The sequence below is a fragment of the Lycorma delicatula genome, chromosome 1 (assembly GCF_047948215.1).
Source record: "Lycorma delicatula isolate Av1 chromosome 1, ASM4794821v1, whole genome shotgun sequence".
NCBI classification, from domain to species: domain Eukaryota; kingdom Metazoa; phylum Arthropoda; class Insecta; order Hemiptera; family Fulgoridae; genus Lycorma; species Lycorma delicatula.
This window is the reverse complement of record NC_134455.1, coordinates 345188109-345202236: the sequence shown is the minus strand read 5'-3', so window position 1 is coordinate 345202236 and position 14128 is coordinate 345188109. Positions and strand designations below refer to the sequence as shown.

The 14128-nt window shown below is 29.1% G+C and overlaps 1 protein-coding gene across 3 annotated transcripts in view; it reads left to right on the top strand.

The window, feature by feature from the left end:
- Nucleotides 1-14128, top strand: part of spen (spen family transcriptional repressor split ends) — a 444910-nt gene that overhangs the window by 157989 nt on the left and 272793 nt on the right. For all 3 annotated transcript variants that reach the window (XM_075382418.1, XM_075382419.1, XM_075382417.1), the window contains exon 2: nucleotides 8184-8408. In XM_075382418.1, coding sequence (XP_075238533.1) covers nucleotides 8184-8408 — 225 coding nt within the window. The remainder of the gene's footprint in view (nucleotides 1-8183; nucleotides 8409-14128) is intronic.

Sequence of the window (14128 nt, the reverse complement as noted above, 5' to 3'; positions counted from 1 at the left end):
AATTTACGCGCGGGCAAAAGGGAAAATGGGGGAAAGGTGGAAAGAGAAACTGTGAGAGGAGTGATGGAGAAGGGAGAAAGGGGAAGGAGAATAAGTGAAAGGTAAAATTTGTGAAGTTCAGTTTTTTAATTTTTTTTATCAAATTTTCAATTGTGTTCATTTAAACTCTCTCCCTCTCTCTCTCTATATATATATATAGCGAAGCATTGCCGGGTCTGCTAGTTCGAAATAAATGGCAGTAAAATGCAATTCGTCTTTTTCTTTTGTGTCTGACAGATTTTAAAATTGTAGTATAAAGTTTGTTATTTGGAATTAATTTTACATGATTATTTAGAAATTTAGGACCTAAAATTTTTCTTGTAATTTTCCTTAGTTTTTTCTAAATTTCTAGTAGACTTGTTGCAGTCTTCGGGTTTCTGGCTCGTGCTGTGCTTTCTGCTTTAGGCATACATTTTTCTATTACCGAAGAAGAGAAATTATATCTAAATTAAATAAATATTTTGCTCTTTTCATAGTAATACATTAAATAGATCACGTGATTATAAGATAGATTATTAAAAAAATGATAAAAAATGAATTAAAGTCCATATTAATTATATAAATAGAATACATGAAAATATGTTAAGGTAAGTACATCTAATGTAATTCACAATTCAGAAGCCGCTGTCGATGTCTATTTTGACACGTATTTTTTTTTATATCCACGTCAAACGAGATCAGATAAATGAGGTGTTTGTTATTTTTTAATTAGTATTAATTAAAAACTCATCAATAGAGTAATGTTCTTTGTAAAAAAAAATCGTTTTAATTATTGTAGAATGATTTGTCCCCCCATTTTTGTACCTTAAAAACCTCGTTTTGACTTTTTGAGGGAACCCCAAGAGATGACAGTGTTTTATATGTGAATATAAGTAGGCATAATAAATATTTAATAATTATGACAAGCTTAGTGGGGTTTTTTAAGATTTTGCACCGATGCAAAAGAAATCGGTTTGATTTTGTTTTTAACAAAATCAATTTTTGATCATTGCACGAGAATCTAATAAAACTGACCCGTAATTATTTTATTACGCGTGTTTGTTTTATCTTGAGATGATAATTTTTTTTTTTTTAATTTAACTTCAGTTATAATATAACCTTTTAATAAGTATAATAGAAAATTTTTTTTAGATGAATAAAAACGTTTTAATTTTTCTTATCAAAAATTAAAAAAAAGTAAAACGGTCGACCGGATTGAAGGCGAATAAAACGGCAACCGAGGTTACAAAAATAAGAAAAAAAAACTTGAGACAAGCGAGCCATAAAGAAAAGATATTGTATGGCAGATTGTATTGCAGCCAGCCTGGGAAGCACACTAGCGTAGATACGAAACTCGATCCTTCACGGATTGAGATTACAACGTTGCACTCCTCGGGTCACGTCGTATAATACTGTGCGGCTGTGACTCACACGCTATGTTGCCACATCTTCACAAAGCATGTATTTTATTCCACAGGCTCCTTCCAGGCTTGGCTCATTAGAAGCTGGTGGTTTTTTTTTATTGTGTTCGTTCTTGTTTTGTTTTCTTACTATTGGTCTGTTTTACCGACCAATGAGAAAGTGCACTCTGGCTGGTCCTTGACGTCATGTCCATATCATAACACATCACTTTAATCCAGCGTAGGTTGTATCTTTTACTGTGTCGCAACAACTAGTTCGATACTGTTTATCTTACTTTACACTTATTTTTTTTCAATGCTGATCGTACGCCGTTTTCAGTGAAAATTAAAATAATCTGCCTAGAGAACCGATCTACAAAACAAAATCTGTTTTTTATTATTATTAACTATATATATTGTGTTTAACCATGTTTTTGACCAAAATTTGATTTAGTTTAGTAATATTAAGTGCTACTTTTCTTTTCTTATTCCAGTAAAAGTATACCATGAAGTAGTAGACCTAGGCACTTTACGATCAACACTTCGCGCGTATTTTGACCGACCGATTTCATTTCGTCTTATATTGTTTATTATTTTAAAGTACTGAATATTATCATTTTATGTTCTAAGAAATATTGTGTATTCATTCGAGTGTTATTTTCTGTCCTTAGTAGTCACTTTTAACATTTCTTTTGTTGACGCGTTTCAAAGTACTTCCATCCCAAAACTACTTTTTAATACTCCGAAACGCTTCAACTACAAATACTGGAGTGACAATGCATTTTCTGCAAGGGCAGAAAATAACACTTAAATCAATTATGATAATCCTAATGAGAGTAAAATAAATATAAAGGAAATTTGATTGTGTTCAATTTTAGGATTTTTTATTGGGGCGGTAGAAGTAAAAGAGGCAAAATTTGTTTATCTGTTGGGCATTACAGGTTTTATATTTAGTAATGATTTATATCATTTCGGTAATAGTATGATTTACGAGTGTATATATTTGTTAAAATTTTTTTGTTTCACAAATACATACGATGGTTAAGATTAATCCTGCGTATTCATGATGTATTAGCATTTTAATATATGACAATTTAAGGTCGTCGCATAATATTTGACCGTAGGCAAATTTTTTTTTTGAAATGGCGCTGTAAATTATGAAATACTTGTTAACTTTACAAAAATCTTGCCTTCTAATAATGGTTAATGTTCTGTGAATATTAACTTGATATTATTCCAATATGGATTTGTTTGTAAAGCAGTACATACCATGAACAAAAATAAATTACGATCTTTTGCTTGGTTTTATCAATATTTTTCTATTGTTTAGTCCTCACGTTTTTCTCGGTGATGAAAGGGGGCTGTTTAGTGTAGGCAATTTTAGTGAAGTAAATACTTAAAGATGGAAGGTAAATCTTGCTTTCTTAAATTTTAAGTTATTTTTACTCTAATATCGTGAAGGAAACTCAAAATTTAATTTTCTTTACTATTATTATTATATATATATATAATCAAATTATGTTTCATAATTATATATATGGTAGAATTAACATAGTTTAAATTGGCTATAAATTATTTGAATTACTTAAATATTTGTATTAGATGTTAATATTAATATATATTTGTAGTAAAGGTTACAATTAGGATGATAAAAGTTAAAAATATATTGTTTGGAATCGTTGCTCAACGTTTGTTATTACACTTCTGTCGCATTCTATTTCTTAAATAAGACTACTTGTAGATTAAAAAAAAATTATCTGTTATTGAATTTATTATTATTACCACCGAAGTAAATCATTAAAATCGCTGCTGCTGTATTTTCTCTTCCGTGTTGCAAGACTTGCGAGCTAGACGGTTCCCGACCCGACACAGCAAACCCAATCATTGTGAAAGCTGGTCGAGAAATATGGCAACACAGCCTGCCAGCGTGGGTTGGATGCTCGAAACTTGTATTATGTGCCGACTGTGCGGTGCTCGGGTATATATACTACCGACCGTGCCGTTTTACTACATATATGCTTAATAATATTAGTTTTTCTTAAATATTAACTGTAAAAAAGCGTTAAATTTCAATTTTTTGTTTGTTTTTTGATTTTTATAAAGATGTAATTTAAGGTTTTATATATATGAGTACTTTTTTTACAATAGAAAATACTATTAAAGATAGTAGATGATTCGTTATTTTAAATAACTGAGAAAGTAATATTATTTTTGTTTATTAAAAAAATAAATAATTTTTGTTTTGTTTTTTGTTTTTTTTATTCGTAGCTCGTAAAATTTTAGTCTTATTAAAACTTTTCGTAAGCTTACTTCTGTATTAATTTTTTTTTCGTATGAATAATTTTATTATTAAAATATGGTTAGTCAGCGGATGACTTGCATGTAATTAATTTATTGAAATGGATACAGTATTGTATCATTTGTTGTATTGTTTATCGAATTAGTTAAGTGATAAAAGTTAATTATATACGAGTGCTGTGAGTTTTTTTTTGTACAGGATACTTATTTCTTCTCATTGTGTTTCTAATGTGATACGTGTACAAAATGAACTTCATTTTTCGTAGAAAATGTAGATATCATTGATTTTGTGTTTCTTTTTTAAATAGGATATATATAGTTATTATGGTAAATTTTGATTTCTATGTGTGTGTGTGAATAATTTGGTTATTAGATATATGCTACTACGTAAATAGAATGTTAAAAAATGTTTTTAAATTCATAAAGGCAAGTTTTTAGGATTGATACTTAAGCGTTACATATTACCCAGTTTCATTTTACTCTTATCATATTGTAAGAGATAAGTCAGGTTTTCGAACTTACATTTTTTATGATTGACAGTCCGTTTAATTATAATAAAAATTCATGAAGGAACAAACTTTATCATCTGTCTTAATTTATTTATTCAACCACTGTTCTAAAAATAACCAGCTGTTGTTAAAATTCACCCATATTTCATTCCCCCCCTGGTAACAATAAATACAACAGAGTGCGTGTGTAAAAGTAAAGTTCAGAATATCACTATTGGTTTCAAATTCATGAACTAAATTTAATACATTTAGCTGATTGGCTTCTTTTTTTTTAATGATTACAAGGTCAAAAATTATAAACTGTGTAGAAAATGTTTATCAATAACTATATATTTTTAAATAAACATACATAAATAATAATATATTATATAGATTACGTCAGGAATAGGGGTAGATATTACTCCATTGGTAAAAAACTGCACTCATATTTACTGTGATGGGTCAAGGGAAACTAATAGTAAAACCGTAATTAGAGGAGCACACCGTAATATATAATTACGTAATTTAAAAGAATGTACATATATTTTAAATCAATAATTATTTAAAATATGAATAACGCGACAACATAAATAACACTTCTTAAATAATTGTATGTTAGTAAAAATTGTACCAGAAGCATATAATAACCCCATATTTTTTAAAACCCGAAGTATTTTGTCTACAGAAATATTTTTAGCTAACCTATTATTGTTCATAGATTTGTTACATAATTTGGTAAATTTTGTTGTTCCTTTGAAACTGATTGCTGTTAAAGAATTTTAAACATTCATTAAAAATTAGCATGTTCAGGTAATTTTAACGTCGATTTTAGGTTGAATTGTAAAGTTTTAATTTTGAGTTTACAGCTGCGGAGGTACTGCTAAATTATTTCTATTTTTTTTTTTTCAAAGTTTTATCGGTACAGAAACTTTATGTTATGTTTGAACCACATATAACTACATAGTTAACATTTGTATTGCATAATCATTATTGATTTATTTTGAATTAATTTTTTTTAATTTCGATCTTGTCATTTTCGCTGAAAACTTAACGATAATCGGTTGGTAAGCTATCCTTGTAATAAAATTATTACAGTTCCACGTTATCGTATTACTTTTAAGAAATATCACTATTTACAACGATCACACGTTATTCTGTGTACTGATATGTTATCGTTTAACTAAATTAACTATCGACACAAAAAAAAGTGAAAGTTGTATGAACCGACCAGTCGTTTCAATTTGAAATAAAACGATTATAGATTTTGGTTTCCCCGTAGAAGTAGTACTATAACGTTAAGGGAGGGGTACAGATCTATCGTACAGCCTGGTTTTTATATATCGAAAGAATGTACCACGTACGATGGTGTGGAGGCGCGGCAGCAGAAGCAACAGCCGCATCTCACCGGTGTGAGAGTGACGGAGCGAAACGACACGCTCTGCTTTCAAGCTCTAACTGATCAAATTCTGTTGTGCGCCTGCTCTGTGTCGACCAATAGGAAACCGAGAGGCAGGCTCTAAAAGCGATGGCTGCCAAGCGAAGTCTATTTGCGTTTTATTCTACTAAAGCCCCTCTCTCTGTCTTGTGCTGTTTTTATAGCATCGTTCTCTCCGAACCGAAAAAAACCCATCCGTTTTTTTTTATGGCTTTTGCTTAGTCGCCTGTGTTGCCGGTTCTCTTCACTAATGAGGGAGTAGCATACTTTTCACATGGTCGAATCGGCCTGTGCGCGCTTTTAACATTCATTGCGCCCGCACACATTCTCCGTTGAAATTTTTCATAACGCCCTTACGCTATATTCTATTTATCTTTTCCGGCTATTATAGTATTTTTTATTCTTTCCTGCGTAAATTAATTGTATACAGATTTAAAAAAAAAATAAAACAAAATAGTGCCGTTGAAATCAAGTTATGTTTACTTTTACCTGGTCCTTCCATTTATTTTTATTTTAATGTTTAAATGTGTTAGTATTTCAGCAAGTATCTAGATAATGAATTGAAATTTTTACTGTGCTCGGGTTGATGTAACCTGATATTTTTCTCATCGATAAGGTAGTCAGGTTAATCATAATCAGCACAGTAAATTGGGTTAAATATCAGATAGGAATTAAAATCCCTCTCCCACCAAGGCTGAAATGTATAATATGTATTCGAGATGTTTTTTCTCTTATTCAACGATTCAACGTAATCAACTTACAGATTGTAACTAGACGGTTTAAAATAAGTTATGTTTGAACTACGATTATTTAAGTGAATGCTGCCAGTGCCAGCATATCCGATCGAATTGGCATCTACCATTAAACTTTGTTACGATCTTGCCAGACGTCGGCTGACATTAGATTGTTCTGTTAATCCTAAAATTATAAATATCATTCTCCATGTTTATATCTGACATATAGATTGAGAAGAATACTAATGCGTTTATTTAACTTATTTTATGTGAGGTACCATTCCATAATTATGACCGGTTTCGATCTTATAACGGTTATAATAAGGTGTAAAAGTCTCGGTGTAGTTTTTCCTTCCAAACCAAAAGTAAAATTAATCAGCATCTACTTTTCAACAACTTCATTGCAACGAGATTCCGTATGGAGTGTATCGCCTAGTCTCAAGGCCGTATGAAAAATCTAATAGTTTCCAAATAACCGTTGAACGTTTTCAGAAAATATTAATTACTGAATTAGTAAAATACTATTTACGTTTTTTAAGGCAAGAAAATTATTTTTTCATAGAATAGTTACTGTTTTTATTTATTATTATAGAAGACGAAATTTATTCAAAGGATTTCCATTCCAAATGTTATGGAGACATGTTTTATTATATCGATGCTGATACAGTCAGTTATTAAAAGATAAATCTTAAAATATTTTTCTTTGCCATTTGGGTCTTGTAAGGACCATGTTAACATAAATTTGAATTTTGTTTTGTTGTGTTTTCTTATGGCGGGGGGTGGGGGTCTTTGTTTATTGGCCTTTCCCCCCCATTATTTTACTTAAGTTCATTTGTTTTTTATTCTTGTTTTGTACGTTTGCAACTTTTTACTTTTTTTTCCCTGGCAATTCTAGATTTTTTTTAGATCTTCATTTATGTATATTTTAGTATGTAATTATTATTATTTTTTAAAATTACGTTTACATAGTAGTTTTCCCAATATTTATTTAATTTTTTCCCCTGTTTTTTTTTCATCCTCCACTTATCCTTCTCTGGAAACTTAAACTTAAACTATTTATGGGTTAATTTTCAAAATCTGTCTAAACAGGTTTCTTTGGAGATTTTTAAAGTTTTAAGATTGTTTTCTACTTCTTTATACCGGCTAGTTTAGCCGGGAATATTTTATAATAGTTCTATTATAAAAGTTAAATACATTTTGTTAATCTGTTTTCACTCGTTCTGAGTAAATGCCCGTAAAATTGTAATCTTCTCCGGACAGTGTCTTTTATTTTTTTCCTGTATTTTTATAAATTTCTGTTTCACTTTTTAGTTTATAAGTTGCATCCTGGTAATCGGGTTCATATATGTTTCTTAAAATTCTTTTTTTTTGTATTTTAAAAAGGTCTTTATCTGAAAAATTTTGCAAATACTGAACGCCTTATAACACGTGATGTCGGAGTTTAGTGTTATGCGAAAGTGATATATATTTTTTTTTTTTATATATTACGTGTTGAAGTTGAACGCTAATGCCACGCATTTAGCGGTTTGTTTTCTAGAACGTTTGGCGTTATTACTTCTCCGAGATATTAAAATGTTGATACTCTTTTAATTTACCGAATTTCGAGAATTTTTAGTTTATATAATTTATCTTTTTGTCGTTTGAAAACAGTTTTGTTTTCCGAAAGAAATTTATAAGCCTATTTTATTAGCACGTTCCCTTAATTTTTGGACTTTCAATTCGAGCCTCGAATTATTATTTTTTTTTTTGTGCATAGTACTACCCAATATATTTTGTAGTATTACGAGTTGTAATAAGTTTTTTTTTCCAGGTATGGGCGGGTTCAAAGTGTCAAGTTGCTACCCCGTGTTAAAGACGATGAAGGCTCGGGGGTTTGTGCCACCGTATCCTTCATTGATATTAAATCGGCGTCAAAAGCTCACAATATTGAGCAGAAACTGGAGGACAGACCTCTGAGCACAGAGTATCACGAGCCTGCCGCTATTCCCGGAGGCTCAGTAGCCCCCTTATATTCATCTCCGAGATTTTCACATGGGTAAGTTGAATTATTTTTTTTATTTTTTCTCGCACGAATATAGAGAATAATTTTTTTAGAACATTATGATAGTTTTTTCATTTTAGTAATTATTCTGTTAGCTTATAATTTGTCAGGTTACAATTAATTTTATTTATGTAATTATGATTTATTTCTTGGAATTATCGTACGAGTTTTAGAGTACAGTTATTTATTTATTTATTATTTGTGTTACATCAGAAACAAACACATAAAATTTCAACTGCATATATCCAGGATTGGTTTTAAATAGCTAATTTTATCTCCGATATATATATGTATTTTTTCTTTTTAATTTAGAATTGAATTTTTTCTTAACGCACGCATGCTAAAACTCGAAAATGCTTTATTAAAAATCGCTTGTAACATAGACACTTCAAGGTGGTTGTTGCTATAAAAATGTTTTTGTTCTTTTTGTTTTAATTAAACATTAACTTAAAATTTGATTAAAAAGCGATTGCGGTTGTTTTTTTCTCTTAAAACAAAATTAAAAGAATGTTTGAGATTATAAAATTGTACGTCCACCACCCAAATCAACTGTTGAAAAACTATGCAAAAATCAATTACACCTTATTAGATAATATTTAGATGATTTATTATGCCGGCCTCCGTGGCGCGAGTGGTAGCGCCTCGGCCTTTTATCCGAAGGCTCCGGGTTTGAATGTTTGAATCCCGGTTAGACGTGGCATTTTCTTCACACGCTCTTAAAGGTTGCCATTTCATTTTATCCTCTATATAACTTTACGTTTATTCCAACTTATCCGTTTATTATTCCCGGATCCGTTTATTCAAATAATTTTATTATTAATTTGAAATTATTTTTTTCAAAAAATTACAAAAAGATTTTCCCGTCATAATTTTTGTAAAGATTATAAATATTTTACCTTTTATAAACCTTTCTTCCTTGAATTTTATGGTATGTTATTCTCTTTTGGTGGTAGAGGTTGAAAATTTATTTTAGTTAGTAAAAATGAGGGTTTTCTTTAATTTTTTTATAAAATAACCAGCCTTTTTTGAATGGTTTAATAAAAAAAATAGCTGACGCATTTGTGGGGAGGTTCCGTATTCGAATCCCGGTCGGGTATGGCATTTTTCATTCGCTATCGATTTCCACCGGGCTAATGGTGATAGATGTTAATGCCCACCCTTTCATAACATGCTATTATTTATTTATTGTAAATTTCATGTGTTTTGTGCCTCTTATTGTGGTTGTTAAAATTTTATTCGTTTGTTTTTGATTGAAAAAAAAAATTCCTTTACCCTTTTAAACCGTTCCTTATTGATTTCCTTTAAAAAAAAAATCCTTTCGTGACGCTCGATTTATAGATATTTCTAACACACTATTATTATATTAAAAGCGATTTATTTATATATATATATATATATATATTTTTTTTTTTTGTCAGTTAGTAATTGTTGTGTGTTATCGTGTTTAATAAAGTGCTTTTATAACGTGATCGACCATCGGACACACATTGGATGCAGTGTTATTTTAAATGGATTACGCGTTATAAGGAATACGTCTTTGTGTGTTTTTTTAAAATTAATATTATTATTATTTATTTATTTTTTTTTTAGTGTGTGTTTTATTTGTGTTAATTATAAATTTTATTAAAGAGTGATTTTTTAAAAAATTAAAACGAAAGAAAGAAAGAAAAAACTGTGTTACTTGTGAAAAAGAAATAATTTTATTAAAAAAAAACTGTGCTGGTGTCTGATTTCACGGATTTAAAAAAAATTTTCCAATCCTTTTTTGTACGGTAAGTAATTAATCCTTCCCCCCAGGTTCCTTATTTGTTCCTTTGTTTATCCTACTATTTGAAGTAATGCATTCTATCCATTCTCTCTCTCTTATTTTTAATGAGAATAATTTAATTTGTGATTTTGAAATGAATCAATTACTTTTTCTACTGTACTCTTGCAGGATATTTTCATCAGTTGTAGTCACTTTAATTTATGTCGATTCACTTATTTATTACAATGTTTGACAATTGTTTTACCTCCTTGTTAAGTTATTAACAAGGAGGTAAAACTTGTTAAGTTCACTTCATATTGCGAAGTGTGTTTAATTTGGAATCTTTGTTTGTTATATACAGTACAGTAAAATTAGAATGAAACAGTTTTGTAATAGGGAGCTAATTAGGGGCGCAATACAATTTTTGGAAAATGTTTATATTTTGACGTGTAATAAGTTCCAGAGTATCAGAAACTGGCATTTTTTTTATTAAGTGGTGAAGAGCCAAAAATATGTTTTCTTGAATAACTCGTTAACTATAGCCAAAAGTAATTAGGACATTTTTTCTTTGATAAGAACTAGATCAAATTGCCGAAAACCCCTTTTTTGCGTCAGTTTAGTACGATCGGAATTTATATCCTTTCAAATATTATTCCGCCTTTTTAACCTTTTGAAAGAAGAGTTACGCTTTCGCAAATAACAATTTATTTGTCTTTGATCGCTTAATTAATTTAACCATAAGTTGTAGAGTTTTCAATTCGGTATTCAATTTTAAGTATGTAATTGGAAAAAAAATCAAAATTAATAAAAAAAAATAGCATCCTGAAGATTGTCATAAAAAAAATGTATTTTAAGGTGTAATCGAATTAAATGATAAATTCCAGTTCTAAAAATAAACATTTACAAATTACAAACATTATATTTTTTAATTGAAAGATCGAAAAAATATATGTGAAAAATATATTTCGATTTCTAACGAAAAAGATGAATTTTATTTTTTGTTTTTAATATCAATAGATAATTATTTGAAAAAAGCCGACGATAAAGTTTTTTCTAATGGTTTAGACAAACATAACTTAATTTAAATATTTATCATTTTATATAAGTATAAATTTTTTTCGTTTATTTAATTCAATGATTCTATCACAAGCGCGCGCATACCGTATTTAATTCACGCGGATGTGACTGTACTAGCGGCGACGGTTGGCACTAACTAAACTTATGCAATTTCACAACTTACATAAAACAAATTTTGCTTGTACGATCGGCAGCTGGTGTAGCCGCAAGGCTTAACGCACCAGATACAGAGTCAACCGGGCTTTGATGATACAACATGGCAGACGGCTACAACAGCATTTTTTGGGGGTAGGTGTGTTTTTTTTTTGCAAATATTGTTATTTTTTATTCGTTAGCAAATGTGCCTAAGAAAAATACAACATTAATTAGGCGATATCTCGAGATACTGAGGATGAAATTGCTCTACAGCCCTACCTTCTCGATTTTTTTAAGTAAATTTAATGGCATCAATGCCCCGTATATAGAAGTAATCTGACCTAATTTGGTCAAAATCGGTCATCAGTCAGTAATTATGATTATGAGGTGATTTAGAGGGCAACACCGAACACACGTACATTCGAACATTAACATTCGGAAAATTTCTCTCCGGTCTTTTGGTTTTATGGGTTCCTTAGGTGTCCGAACATCAAGATATGGTGAAAATAGCATGTGCCCTAGTCGAACTGATCACAGCACTTTTCCTTCCAATAGCGGGAAAGTAAAAAATATATTGGCAGACATAAATTCCGATGGGAAGTTTTGTTATTATCGATTGCAGTAGATTTAATGAAAAAAATGATTAACAATTAAAAGTGTAAACCCTTCCTTTTTTTAATTAAAAACTTTGATTTTACTTCCTGTTGCAAAGTAAAGGAAGTATTGTGATCGCGAAAAATTTCGGTTTTCAGATTTCAACGGAAATATCTATTTTGACCATCCCTGAATCCATTTTAACTAGTTTCTGCGTGACGTCTGTACGTACGTATGTATGTATGTATGATACGTATCTCGCATAACTCAAAAACGATTCTCCGTAGGATGTTGAAATTGTGGATTTAGGACTATTGTACCATCTAGTTGTGCACCTCCCCTTTTGACTGCAATCGACTGGACCAAAAGTGTCCAAAAAAGAACCAAAATTTAAAAAATTGGATTTTGGAATTTTTCTTAATGAATAATATTAAGCCTTCATTGAGAACTTTTCAACGATATATCATAAGTGGTACTTACTTTCATTGGTTCCAGAGTTATAGCCAAGTAAAATTTTAATTAATGAAATATTTGGATGTTAGAAGGGAATGGGGCACTTTGGTTCAAATCAGACTTCATCTCCTTTTTTTTAATTTAAATATATTGATTTATTATTAACCTCCGATTGTAAAAAAAACTTTTACGATAAATAATAATTCAATAATAAGAATATAAAAAAATGGAAAAATATCAGAAGTTATTAATGAATTTTTTTTCCTTTAAAAAAAAGAAGTGTAATTTAATAGGAGTACAGGAAGTTATGTGGTGTCCACGTCAGATTTCTATTACATTATATGTAAGTTTTGAATATTTATTTCATCATAGAAACCATTCAGGATATAAAGTAAAAATAATTTTATTAGCTTTCTATTCTACACATTTTTAAATTAGTACTTTATTTTGAAGAAAAAAAAAATTAAATTAAAAGATTGACCTACGTTGATCAATGTTTTTTTTAAAACCATGTCCCTAATATTTCACCCATCTACGGCGATTTAAAAGATGATCAAATTTGTTTAAAAAGAATGCATTAAATACTGTTCTAAATACATAAAATTTGTACACTGTACATCCATCCGTACAGGTATATAAAGCAAATTTTTTTTTTTAAATGACAAATTTTTCGTATATTAACAAATTTTCATATGCTTTTAATTTTTCGATAAATTTTCGGTCGCTTAGAGTCAAAGTAAAAAATTGGGAAGATTAAAAATTTACTTTTTGTGGTAGTCGCAAAAATAAATTCGGAATTTTGAATTAGGTCTTAGAAAAGAAAAATAGATTTATAAACCTTATAGTTTTTGAGTGATTCAATTTTAAATTAAAAAAAGTTATATACACACACACACACACACACACATATATACACACACAATGTTTTATTCTTTCATCCACAAACTATTACAAAGATTATGTTGCATTTCCTATTATATAGTTTTCACGTGCCAAGACAAACATTTTCTCAAAATTTCATTGTGCCCCTAATTAATTCTTATTTTTCTGTGCTAATATCGTTTGAATCAATTGTCTTAGATTTTATTAATTATTTATTTACTATTAATAAACATATATTGCATTTTACTATAAACATTTAGATTTTTCGTTGTAAATATCATTCAACTGCATGTTTAAGGGGTTGTATTATATATAAATGTATAAAAGACTGATATCAGTGTATAATTATTATTATTTGGTTTTAGGGGTGCTGAGAAAATCTGTAATTTTATTTATGTACATTCATATGGTTACTTATTTTATTATTATTTTTTTAAAATTGTTTTACTGTGAGAAACCAATTTCTGTTTATCTCATCATTGTCTTTTATACAATTAAATATTTCAACATAAACATATAATTATAAAATTAAACTCAAGTATAATTAAATTTATAAAAATAAAAAAAAAAAATTTTTTTGTATTACATTTTGTTTTTAGTGACATCGACTACTTATCGTGTTATATACATAATAATGCCTTATCATTTTTAACGTGTAGTTTTTTATATTGATGAGATTGTTATTGTTTTGGTTTGGGACTTATTAACTTTCTGACAGTTGGCATTTTGATTTGCGTTTGTTTTAAATTACATATTTGGTTTTTATAGTTTTTCAATTTTTATCGATTTAATATAAACCTATATATTTAATATTTACGAAATTCAT